This window comes from Salvelinus sp. IW2-2015, unplaced genomic scaffold (assembly GCF_002910315.2).
Source record: "Salvelinus sp. IW2-2015 unplaced genomic scaffold, ASM291031v2 Un_scaffold2578, whole genome shotgun sequence".
NCBI lineage: Eukaryota > Metazoa > Chordata > Actinopteri > Salmoniformes > Salmonidae > Salvelinus > Salvelinus sp. IW2-2015.
The window spans coordinates 43,764-57,735 of NW_019943888.1; the positions used below are offsets into that span (position 1 = coordinate 43,764).

Genomic DNA, 13,972 nt, shown 5'->3' on the forward strand with positions numbered 1-13,972 from the left:
ACTGCGTTCAGGTAGCTACAAAAAAATAACCCACTTCTCTATACATTCAGTTTAACAAGGCACTTGGGATGGATCATGTAGAAGACTGACCAATACCAGAACATCTCATTACAAGACGACCAATACCAGAACATCTCATTTACAAGGGACTGACCAATACCAGAACATCTCATTACAAGACTGACCAAAGGCGTTTCATTTAATTACAAACTGGCATCAATACCAGCTCATCTTACTACAAGGCCTGATCAATATGTGTTCATCTTTCATCAGGTCATAAAACCCAGGGAACCTTTCTGGTTGGGACCACATGGTCAACAACCCAGGGAACCTTTCTGGTTGGACCCCCATGGTCAATAAACCCAGGGGGAACCTTTTCTGGGTTGGAACCCCATGGTCAATAAACCAGGGAAACCCTTTCTGGTTGGACCCCCATGGATCAATAAACCCAGGGAAAACCTTTCTGGTTGGACCACCATGGTTTCAATAAAACCCAGGGAACCTTTCTGCGTTGGACCACATGGTCAATAAACCCAGGGAACTTTTCTGGTTGGACCACATGGTCAATAAAACCCAGGGAACCTTTCTGTTTGGACCACTATGCGTTCTATTAAACCCAGGAACCTTTCTGGTTGGGACCACATGTCTAAAATTCTATAAAAAACCCAGGGAAAACCTTTCTGAGTTGGACCACATGGATCTATAAACACAGGGAACCTTTCTGGTTTGGACCACATGGTCAATAAACCAGGGAACCTTTCTGTTGGACCACATGGTCTATAAACTCCAGGGGAACCTTTGCTGTATGGACACACTGGTCTATAAAACCCAGGGACCTTCTGGGTTGAACTGCATGTCAACAATCCCACATTGGTCAATCAGGTTGTCGGAGGTAGGGCCAAAGTCTGTCCCTGGGGTTAAATCCTCAGCGGTTGGTTGGTTGGTGTCAATTGAGACTTGACCAATGCGGCGGTGGCGCTAGTCAAAACATGCCCCTCCCTGGTGGGACTGGGACGTCTTCCCTGCTCAGACGAGGGGGTTCCCTGAGACACACACACACCATGCGTACACACACACCATGCACACACACCATGCACACACACTCATGCACACACACCATTGCACACACACAAACCCACAACACGCACACCACATCCATGCACCACACAACACACACACACACACACACAAACACACCATTGCACACACACAAACACAACACGCCAGACCACACAATGCCACACACACACACCACACACACCCACAACACACCAAGGACAACACACACACACACCATGCACGACCACACAACACACACACCATTGCACAACACAACCAAAACACACACCATGGCACACACCACAGGCACACACACACACACACAAACACCACCAAGACAACACACACACACCATGCCCACACACACACACAAAACACCATGCACACCACCATTGCGGCACACACACACACACACACAAAAGGCACACACACACACCATGCGCACACACACAAACACAACACGACACCACACCATGCACCCACACACAACACACCACAACACACCATTGCACACACACACACACACACACCATGGGCACACACACAACACCATGCACACACAACGCACACACACACACCCACACCACACACACACACACAAACCATGCACACACACACACACCATGCACACACCACACACACACACACCATGCCACACACACACACACCATGCGCACACCACACAACACAACACCCACACACATCGCACACACACAAAACACAACCACACACACACATGAACACACACCATGCACACACACACACACACACACCAACACACACACACACACAACCATTGTACACACACACAAAACACAAACACCAAACCATACCATGTACACACACAACAAACACAACACACAACATGCACACACCACACCACACCACACAACACACACACACCATTGCACACACAACACCAAAGACAACACACAACCAAAGACAACACACCAACACCATGCACACACCACACACAACACACAACCATGCGCACACACACAACCATGCGGCGCACAAACGAAACAACACACAACATAGTTAACATTAGAACGACAGCGGATGCGAGAATAGTTTGCTCTGCTCAAAACAAAAATATGTTGTTTCAAGAAGTTTTGATTTCAGGGCAACAGCTCTGGTACAGGGAACGAGGTAGGGTTTAAAAGGTCAGGTGAACAGAGGTAAGGTTAAAGGTCAGGGAACAGAATCGAAGGGTTAGATTCAGGAACAGACGCAGTCGGGGAATGGGGTTTAAGGTGCAGGGAACAGGGGTAAGGGTTAAAGGTCATGGGAACAGAGGTAGGTTAGAGGTCAGGGAACAGAGAGTAAGGGTAGAGGTCAAGGGGAACAGAGGTAAGGTGTTTTTTAAAAGTCAGGGAACGAGGTAGGGTTAAAAGTCGGGAACACGAGGTAATGGTTAAAGGATCAGGGAACGAAGTATAGGGTTTTAGAGGTCAGGGAACAAGATCGGTAAGGCGTTTAGAGGTCAGGGAAACAGACGGTAAGGGTTAAAGGTCAGGGAACAGATGTTAAGACGGTTAGAGGTCAGGGACAGAAGTAAGGGTTGACGGTCAGGGAACAGAGTTAAGGGTTAGAGGTCACGGGGAACAGAGTTAAGGGTTAGAGGTCAGGGAAGAGAGGTCAGTCAGGGTTATAGAGTCAGAAACAGAGGTAAGGGTTATAGGTCAGGGATAGAAGCTCAGGGAAGAGAAGATAAGGGCAGAGGTCAGGGAACAGAGCAAGGCTTAGAGGTCAGGGAAGAGAAGGTAAGGGTTAGTGTGGTCAGGGGAACAGGTGGTTAGAGAGTTACTGACCTGTGTACTGGGCTTAGAGAAAGTTTACTGGGTCGTTACAACAACACTGCTATGCCTTGTGACCCGCTTATCCAGAGCGATTTAGACAGGCGGCTTGCTCTCATCCTTAGAGAGAGGGGAGAGGAGGGAGAAGGTAGAAAGTAGAGAGGGACAGAGGAGGAAATAGAGGAGAGAGAGCATCTAACAATATACATCACTGGCTGCCTAATTACATCACAAAAGTCAGGGAGAGAGAGAGCGCAAGAGAGAGAGAGAAAGGAAAGGGGTACCTAGTCAGTTGTACAACAATGCCTTCAACTGAAGGAAAAGATAGAAAGAGTGTAACAGAGAGAGAGAAAGAGAGGAACAGGAGAGAGAGACAAAGCAGCGCTAGGAACAGAGAGAGAGAGAGAGAGAGAGGACGAGAGAGGCTCACGATGCCACAGAGAGGCCGTCGCAGGCCGGCTGGGGCAGCAACACAGACAGACAGGCAGGCACGCAACACAGGTACTACGCTGTCGCTAGAGTGGCGTCGCAGCCCGGCTGGGCCAGCAGTAGTTGACTATCCAGCGTCGGCCATGTTCGGCTGGACACTCAGGGCTGCTTAGAAACCCTCATCCATCCTGGACATTGAACCTCTGCCCCTGGGCCAGGCAAAGCGGGGCCCCGAACCATATCCATCCTGCCATGAACTTTGGGACCGGCCCTAGCATCAGCCTGTCTGGCCAGCCTGAGGGAGGGAGGGGAGGGGTTTATTAAGGCATCATTGTCCATCTCTAGCATCAGCCCTGTCTGGCCAGCCTGAGGGAAGGGAGGGACGAAGGGTTAGCATCATGTCCATCCTGCTAGCATCAGGCTCTTCTGGTAGCCTGAGGGAGTGAGGGGGAGAGGTTTAGCATCATGTCCATCTGCTAAGCATCAGCCCTCTCTGTCTTGCCAGCCTGAGGGGAGGCGAGCGGGAAGAGGGGTTAGCTCATGTACGTCCTGCTAGCATCAGCCCTGTCTGGTCCCGGCCTGAGGGAGAGCGAGGGGAGAAGGGTGTGCTCATGGTACTCCTTTGCTAGGCCATCAAGCCCTGTCTGGTCAGCCTGAGGGAGGAGGAGGGAGGGTAGAGGCGTTAGTCATGTCCTACCCTGCTAGCCATCAGCCCTGTCTGGTCAGCCTGAGGGATGGGAGGGAGTGAGAGGGTTAGCATCAGTGGTCCACCTGCTAGCATCAGCCCTGTCTGGTCAGCCTGAGGGGAGGCGAGGGGGGAGAGTGGTTCAGATTCATTGTCCATCCTGCTAGCATCAGCCCTGCTCTTGGCCAGGGGCCATGAGGGAGCGAGGAGAGGGAGCATCATGTCCATCCTCTAGCTCAGCCACTGGTCTGTCAGGCTGATGTGATAGGGATAATGACCGGAGGGAGGGGTTGCCATCATGTCCATCCTGCATAGCATCAAGCGACTTGTCGTGTCGTCAGCCTCTCGAAGGAGGGCACCTTTTATTTAGGAGAGAGGTACTAGCATCATGTCCATCCTGCTAGCATCACCCTGTCTGGTCAGCCTGAGGGAGGGAGGAGCCTGTATGGTCGCCGTTGTGATCTAATGGGAGAGAGGCAGTTATCGTCACATCCTGCTGAGCTAGCCCTGTCGTCCTGGCCAGCCGAGGGAGGGGACGAGAGAGGGTTACATCTTTCACAATTGATTTTAGACAGGCTAAAGAAACATGATATGAAGAAAAGTGTCTTTCAGAAACAGATATGCATACTCTAGTTGTTACTTATGTTAGTCCTGATCTGGCTATGCCAAAATGCGTGGGCTACACTAGTTCATTTAGCAGGACAAGATTTGCTTAGATTCATTGGCATTACTTTATAGTATTATTTTATATTATATTAGTATGAAGAATACAATTGAACAAAGCTGCAATAAAGAGCAGGAATTTTCTCCAAGCAGATGAGGGAGGCAGCTGCTGCCTATTCTGTGTTGATGCGGTCAACAAGAAACCAGTCCTCTATATGCTTAACCCTAACCCAAAGAAAACAGGTCCGCCTATCTGTTAACCATAACCAAAGAAGAAACAGGTCCTCCTATCTGTTAACCTACCCAGAAAATTCCTACAGCTTAACTACCCAACCAAAGAAAACAGGTCATCTGCTCCTACAGAAAACACCCTATTGCACCCATATCAAAAGCCACGCTTAACCCTAACCAAAGAAACAGGTTCCTCCTAATGCTTACGTAACCCTAACCCAAGAAACAGGTCCTCCTGATCGTGCTTAACCATAACCCAATAGAAACCGTCCTCCTATCTGCTTAACCCTAACCCAAAGAAACAGGTCCTCCTATCTGCTTAACCCTAACCCAAAGAAACAGGTCCTCCTATCTGCTTAACCCTAACCCAAAGAAACAGGTCCTCATATATGCCTAACCCTAACCCAAAGAAACAGGTCCTCCTATATGCTTAATGTAGAGTTACTAATGTAACTTTAGTTGTTCTTCAAACGTTGGGCTATACGTTTAGATTTATAATACATTGTAAGGCTGCATGATGAGGCTCTAATGATGATTTGAAAAAAAGTCCCTTGAAATGCATGAGCTCTGCTTTGTTTTTTTGCGCAGGCTGTACACACTACATTAGTCTCTCATTCACAATTTGACAAGCACTTGATAATGTCTCAAATTTCACTGTGGCTTCCCCTTTGTTGCCATAATACACCCTAAAAATATCCATGCTGTCCATTTGTTGTGCCCTTCTCCCTGAGTGCGTTCTTCTCGAAACACTCACTGAGTGAGCTCTCCATCACATGATTGGGTCTTTCTCACAGGCTACAAGTGAAGATGGACACCGTTAGGGACGCAACTGCACGCGTTCTTATCCGAGGTCCATATTGAAAGAACTGTCTACATTTACTATTCGTCAGCCAACAAGATGAGTAGGCATAACGAACAGCAACATCACTAGCCTGTCAATCTACTGTCCCACATAGTACAACAGCTGACTTATTCTGTGTGAGAAATAAACATTCCAAACAGTCTGGGGGTGTTGTGGGACGCGATAGATCCCAAATTAACACAACCATTAGCATCAAAAAAAACGTTTTTACACAATGAGCCTGACACAACAGATCAGAACGTTTAGCTTAAAATGTTGATAAACTATTAGGATATTTCTTCACATTCAAATCAAATCAAACTGTATTAGTCACATGCGCCGAATATGCTTACTTACAAGCCCCTAACCAACAATGCATTTAAAAAAATACAGTACCGGTACAGAGTCAATGTGCAGGCTATATACAGGGGGTACCGGTACAGAGTCAATGTGGAGACTATATACAGGGGGTACCGGTACAGAGTCAATGTGGAGGCTATAATAACAGGGGGTACAGGTACAGAGTCAATGTGGAGACTATATACAGGGGTACGGTACAGAGTCAATGTGGAGGCTAATATACAGGGGGGTACAGGTACAGAGTCAATGTGGAGACTATATACAGGGGGTACCGGTACAGAGTCAATGTGCAGGGGCACCGGTTAGTCGAGGTATTATGTACATGTAGGTAGAGTTATTAAAGTGAGTATGCATAGATAAAAACAGAGAGTAGCAGCGGCATAAAAGAGAGAGGGGGGTGCAAATAGTCTGGGTAGCCATTTGATTAGCTGTTCAGGAGTCTTATGGCTTGGGGGTAGGAGCTGTTTAGAAGCCTCTAAGACCTAGACTTGGCGCTCCGGTACCGCTTTCCGTGCGGTAGCAGAGAGAACAGTCTATGACTAGGATGGCTTTGACAATTTTTAGGGCCTTCCTCTGACACCGCCTGGTATAGAGGTCCTGGATGGAAGGAAGCTTGGCCCGAGTGATGTACTGGGCCGTACGCACTACCCTCTGTAATGCCTTGCGGTCTGAGGCAGAGCAGTTGCCATACCAGGCAGTGATGCAACCAGTCAAGATGCTCTCGATGGTGCAGCTGTCGAACATTTTGAGGATCTGAGGACAAATGACAAATGTTTTCAGTCTCCTGAGGGGAAATTTTTTCGTGCCCTCTTCATGACTGTCTTGGTGTGCTTGGACCATGTTAGTTTGTTGGTGATGTGGACACCAAGGAACTTGAAGCTCTCAACCTGCTCCACTACAGCCCCGTCGTTGAGAATGGGGGCGTGCTCGGTCCTCCTTTTCCTGTAGTCCACAATCATCTCCTTTGTCTGGATCACATTGAGGGAGAGGTTGTTGTCCTGGCACCACACGGTCAGGTCTCTTACCTCCTCCCTATAGGCGGTCTCGTCGTTGATCAGGCCTACCACTGTTGTGTCATCGGCAAACTTAATGATGGTGTTGGAGTCGTGCCTGGCCGTGCAGTCATGAGTGAACAAGGAGTACAGGAGGGGACTGGGCCCCCATGTTGAGGATCAGCGTGGCGGATGTGTTGTTACTTACCCTTACCACCTGGGGGCGGCCCGTCAGGAAGTCCAGGATCCAGTTGCAGAAGGGGTGTTTAGTCCCAGGGTCCTTAGCTTAGTGATGAGCTTTGAGGGCACTATGGTGTTGAACACTGAGCTGTAGTCAATGAATAGCATTCTCACGTAGGTGTTCCTTTTGTCCAGGTGGGAAAGGGCAGTGTGGAGTGCAATAGAGATTGCATCATCTGTGGATCTGTTAGGGCGATATGCAAATTGGAGTGGTGGCATCTATGGTTCCGGAGTGCCAAGTCTAGGACAAAAAGGCTTCTCAACAGTTTTTACCCCAAGCCATAAGACTCCTGAACAGGAAATCAAATGGCTACCTGGACTACATGAGGTGTGTGACTGATTCGAAAATCTTTCTTCAGGCTATACTCCTGTTGTAATGAGAAGCAATGTGCTTTATATTAGGAAAGTTGAGAAATAAATTAGTAGGGCCTAGCCTATAGAAAGCTGATGGGATCCTCCTCTTTTTAGTAGAGGCCATCACTCTTTTCTCCATAATTGCATAGCCTATAGAAATGTTGCGCAACATGAGCTCATGGGGCTCTCATGAAGTGTTTGATTAGATTTTCTATTACATTTGCATTGATGTCAGAGTGATTAGAGGGAAATTTTATAGTGCTGAGTACCAGGCAGTTAGCAAGTTTGGTAGAACTACTAATGACCAGCAGCAGAATCAGAGCTTGGAGAAGCATAGTTACCGTGGAATTTGACTGCCTTCATAACTCGTGACCCCGGTGTTGGCTAGTAATACGGTCACCTCAACAGCCCTAGTTCATTACCTGACCTTGAACCCCTAACATATGGGTCCCTACCCAATTACCTGGCTGGACCCCTGACCCCATAACCTTGGGCTGGCCCCCTGACCCCATACCTGGCTGACCCCTGACCCCATACCTGGCTGGCCCCTGACCCTACCTGCTGGCCCCTGACCCCATACCTGGCTGGCCCCATAACCTGGCTAGGCCCTGACCCCATACCTGGCTTGGCCTTAGCGTTGACGTCTCCCTTTGCTGGAAGAGGTTACTCTACGATGCCTGTCTTTTAGGAGCCTCGACAGCCGCCAGCACAGAACAGCATTAATGGGAGTATAGCCAGCCTTATTCTGCTGGTTCACGTTACACACTCTGGAATTAAACAACAACAACCATTTCGTCTGGAATAAAACAACAACAGTCTGGGACGTAACCAACAAATTAATTGAAGTAAACAACAACATTCTGGTATGTAAACAACAACATTTAAAGTTGAAAGTAAACAACAACAGTCTGATGTAAACAACACATGTTAAGTTGAAGTAACAGACATTTTTTTTAAATTAGACAGAAGGAGGACAAAGAGACTGTTATTGATGTCTTACACTAGACAGACAGCAGGACAAAGAGACTGTATGATGTTACCACTTAGACCAGACAGGAGGACAGAGAGGTACTGTATGATGTTACACTAGACAGACAGTGAAGGACAAAGAGACTCGTATGATGGTTACACTAGACAGACAGCAGGACAAGATACTGTATGATGTTACACTAGCAGGACAGAGAGGAACAAAGAGACTGTATGATGTTTACACTAGCACAGACAGGGAGGACAAAGAGACTGTATTGATGTTACCGTAGGACGACAGGAGGACAAAGGGACTGTATGATGTTACCACTAGACAGACAGGAGGACAGAGGAGACTGTATAGTGTTACACTAGACAGACAGGAGGCAGAGAGACTGTATATGTGTTACACTAGACAGGACAGGAGGACAGAGGAGGACTGTATTATAGTGTTACACTAGGGACAGACAGAGGAGGACGAGGAGACTGTATGATGTTACACTAGACAGACAGGAGGACAGAAGAGACTGTCTTATTGATGTCACACTAGACGACAGGAGGACAAGACACTGTATGATGTCATACTAGACAGACAGGAGGGACAAATACACTGTATTGCATGTCAATACTAGAACGACAGGGGACAAAGACACTGTCGTATGATGTCATACTACGTACAGACAAGAGGACAAAGACACTGTATGATGCATAACAGGACACAGGAGACAGGAGACCACTGTATGATGTCATTACTAGACAGACAGAGGACAGACACTGTATGATGTCATACTAGACAAAACAGGACAGAGCTGTATGATGTTACACTAGACAGACAGCGGGAGGACAGAGAGACTGTATTGATGTCCATTACTAGACAGACAGGGGACAAGACACTGTTTATGGATGTCATACTAGACAGACAGGAGGACACAAGAACACGTGTATGATGTCATTACTTAGACAGACAGGAAGACAAATACACTGTATTGATGGTCATACTAGACAGACAGGAGGACAAAGGACACTGTATGATGTCATACTAGACAGACAGGGAGGACAAAGACACTCGTATGATGTCATTTACTAGAAAACAGGAAGGACAGAGACACTTGTTATGATGTCATACTAGACAGACAGGGAGGGACAAAGACAACTGTATGTGTCATACTAGACATACAGGAGGACAAAGACCACTGTATGATGTCATACTAAGACAGACAGGAGGACAAAGACACTGGTATGATGTCATTACTAGACGAACAGGAGGACAAGACACTGTATATGTCATACTAGACAAACAGGACAGAGACTGTTATGATGTTACACTAGACAGGCGAGGACAGAGAGACTGTTATGATGTCATACTAGACAGACAGGAGGGCAAGACACTGCTATATGGTCATACCTTGACAGACAGGAGGACAAAGACACTGTTATGATGTCTACTTAGTGACAGACAGTGAGGGACAATACACTGTCATGATGTGTCATTACAGGACCAGACAGGAGGGACAAAGACACTGTATTTTGATGTCCATACTAGACAGACAGAGGACAAAGACACTGTATGATGTCATTACTTAGGACAACAGAGGACAGAGACCTGATATGATGTCATTTACTAGACAGACAGGAGGCGCAAAGACACTGTATGGATGTCATACTAGACGGGACAGGGAGGACAAAAGCACTGTATGATGTCATACTAGACAAACAGGACAGAGGGACTGTATGAATTGTTACACTAGACAGACAGGGGACAGAGACTGTATGATGTCATACTAGACCAACAGGGACATGTTACATAAACTTTTGAAAACAAGAATGTTTCCCGCACTTGCGTTGAGCAGCGTTCTTGACGATGTGGAAGTTGGGAGTGTGACAACGCTGTTAGTGGATCCGCCCGTGTTCCCGTTACCGTCCGCCATTTTTTTTTGTTGACAATGTGACGCAGCGTATGCCACGCGGAGAGTCGGAAACGCTGTTAAATAGTCCTCTACCATTGCCAGGAGATCCCACCGTCTTTCTGACTGGACACACCAGAACCAACTCGTTCTGAACTGTGTTCACACAGGCTCTCTTAGAGGATGGCGACAGAGAGGATTTAGACATTATGAACCACTACAACAGTTGGCCATCTCTCACCAGTGCTACTGTGGATGTGATGGAGGTGTTTACATTCAAATCTCCTAAAGAAACTATTAGTGATGGTTCATTTCTTCATTGTTCTTTGAGCTACGGCAAACATTATAGAAAGCACTCTGGTCAGAGCAAGACGGCATCCTCTGCCAAGGCCGACAGCCCAGTAGAGAAAAAGAGGCAGGCAGGGAGAAAACCTTGCAGTTAAAATGGACTTGTAGTGGAGTCTCTTGTTAGTTCCTGACTCTATGTACTGTGCTGAGAGAGAGAGAGAGCATTTTGACTATGTACAGAACTCAGTGAGCATAGCCTTGCTATTGAGAAAGGGCCGCCGTAGAGACACTGGCTTCTAAGAGAAGAAGGCTATGTGCTCAGCTGCCCACAAAATGAGGTGGAAACTGAGCTGCAGCTTCCTAACCTCCTGCCCCAAATGTATGACCATATTGAGAGACATATTTCCCTTCAGATACAGCAGATCACAAAGGAATTTGAAAAACAAATCCAATTTGATAAACTCCCATATTCTACTGGGTGAAATTCCACAGTGTGCCATTCACAGCAGCATAGATTTGTTGACCTGTTGCCACAAGAAAAGGGCAACCATGTGAAGAAGAACACCATTGTAAATACAACCCATATTTATTGCTTATTTATTTTAACTTGTGTGCTTTAACCATTTGTACATTGTTACAACACTGCTATATATATAATATGACATTTGTATGTCCTCTTCTTGTTTTTGAAACTTCTGTGATGTGTAATGTTTACTGTTAATTTGTATTGTTTATTTCACTTTTGTGTATTATCTACCTCACTTGCTTTGGCAATGTTAACACCATGTTTCCATGCAAATAAGGCCCCTTGAATTGAATTGATTGAGAGAGAGAAGAGAGAGAAGAGAGAGACATTGAGAGAAGACAGAGAGAGACAGAAGAGAGAGTGAGAGGAGAGTGAGGAGAGAGTGAGAGAGAGTGAGAGAGAGTGAAGAGAGAGAGTGAGAGAGAGGAGAGAAGGAGATGTATGAGAGGAGAGAGAGAGAGAGGGAGAGGGGGGAGAGGGAGAGGAGAGGAGAGAGGAGGAGGGGGAGAGGAGAGGGAGAGAGAGGAGGAGAGAGAGGAGAGACAGAGAGAGAAGAGAAAGGAGAGAGAGAAAGGACGAGAGAAGAGAGAGAGAGGAGAGAGAGAGAGAGAGAGAGAGAGAGAGAGAATTAGAGAGAGAGAGAGAAGAGAGAGAGAGAGTGAGACAGAAGAGAGAGACATAGAGAGAGAGAGACAGAGACAAGAGACAGAGAGAGGATAGAGAGAGAGAGATTAGAGAGAGGAGACGAAGGACGCGGAGATAACGGAGATGAGACGGAATTGGGAGGGGGGGGCGGGGTGTTCAAGGTACGAGGAGTATGCGGCTGGTGAGGAGAGAGAGAGAGATGAGATGAGAGAGAGAGAGAGAAGAGAAGAGAGAGAGAGAGAAGGAGACCGCAACCAAGGAGGGCCTACAGCAGCACCTAGATCTTCTGCACAGATTCTGTCAGACCTGGACCCTGGACAGTAAATTATTCAGTTTTCAGACCAAAAAAAGCGTCAGTCGCCAGGACCACAAATACAAATTCCATCTAGACACCGTTGCCCGGGAGCACACAAAAACTATACATACCTCTGCCTAAACATCAGCACCACAGGTAACTCTCACAAAGCTGTGAATGATCTGACAGACAAGGGCCAAGAAGGGCCTTCTATGCCATCAAAAGGAATATAAATTTGACATACCAATTAGGATCTGATTTTTTAAAAATACTTGAATCAGTTATAGAAACCCATTGTCCTCTGGTTGTTGAGGTCTTGGGGTCGACTCCAACCACGCCAAGCACACCAAATGGGATAAACACCAAATTGAGAGGACTCGTGTACAATGTAAAACACCAAACCCAATGCATACAGAGCAGAAATTAGGTCGATTTACCCGCTAATTATCAAAAGTCCAGAAAAGAGCCCTTATATTTCTACATACCACCTTAAAAGAAGTGATTTCCCAAACCTTTACCACAACAAGCCATCACTAGAGAGATGAACCTGGAGAAGGAGTGCCCCTAGCAAGCTGGTCCTGGGGCTCTGTTTCACAAACACAAGGCAGACCCCACAGAGCCCAGGACAGCAAACACAATTTAGACCCAACCAAATCATTAGAAACTAAAAAAGATTAATTACTTACACATTGGAAAGAATTAACAAAAAAACTGGGGCAAAGTAGAATGGCCTGAACGTGAAATAGTACAACAGTGGCAGAATAAACCTGGACCACTGGGACTGAAATACCTGACCACTGTGACTGAATAACTGACCACCGTGGCTGAAATACCTGACCACCGTGGCTGAATACCTGACCACCGTGGCTGAATACCTGACCACCGTGGCTGAATACCTGGACCACCGTGGTCTGAATACCTTGACCACGTGACTGAATACCTTGACCACCGTGGACCCGAATTACCGACCACCGTGGACTGAATACCTGACCACCGTGGGACTGAAATACCTGACCACCGGTGACTGAATACCTACCACCGTGACTGAATACCTGACCACCGTGGCAGAATATGACCACCGTGGCAGAATACCTGACCACCGTGGCAGAATACCTGACCAACCGTGGACTGACATACCTGACCACCGTTGACTGAATACCTGACCACCGTGACTGAATACCTGGGACCACCGTGGCAGAATACCTGACCACCGTGGCAAATACCTGGACCACCGTGACTGAATACCTGACCACCGCTGACTGAATAACCTGACCACCGTGGCCAGAAATACCTGACCACACGCTGATGAATACCTGACCACCGTTGGCAGAATACTGCCACCGTGACTGAAATACCTGACCACCGTGACTGAAATACCTGACCCACCGTGGCAGAAATACCTGACCATCCGTGGCAGAATTACCTGACCACAGTGGCAGAATACCTGCCACTGTGGCAGATACCTGACCACTGTGGCTGAAACCTGACCACTGTGGCAGAATACCTGATCACTGTGGAAGAATACCAGACCAGGAATACCTGACCACTGTGGCAGAATACCTGACCCACTGTGGCAGAAATACCTGACCACCTCTGTGCAGAATACCGACCACTGTGGCAGAATACCTGACACTGTGGCAGAAATACCTGACACTGTGCAGAATACCTGACCACTGTGACTGATCTCTGTGCGCAGAT

General features: G+C 47.3%; 1 protein-coding gene across 1 annotated transcript in view; it reads right to left on the bottom strand.

Annotated features, from left to right (window-relative positions):
• LOC112074315 (KN motif and ankyrin repeat domain-containing protein 1) overlaps positions 1 to 13,972 on the bottom strand; it is a 102,594-nt gene that overhangs the window by 1,055 nt on the left and 87,567 nt on the right. The window contains 2 exon segments of the mRNA XM_070440471.1: positions 8,271 to 8,369; positions 8,372 to 8,417. Coding sequence (XP_070296572.1) covers positions 8,271 to 8,369; positions 8,372 to 8,417 — 145 coding nt within the window.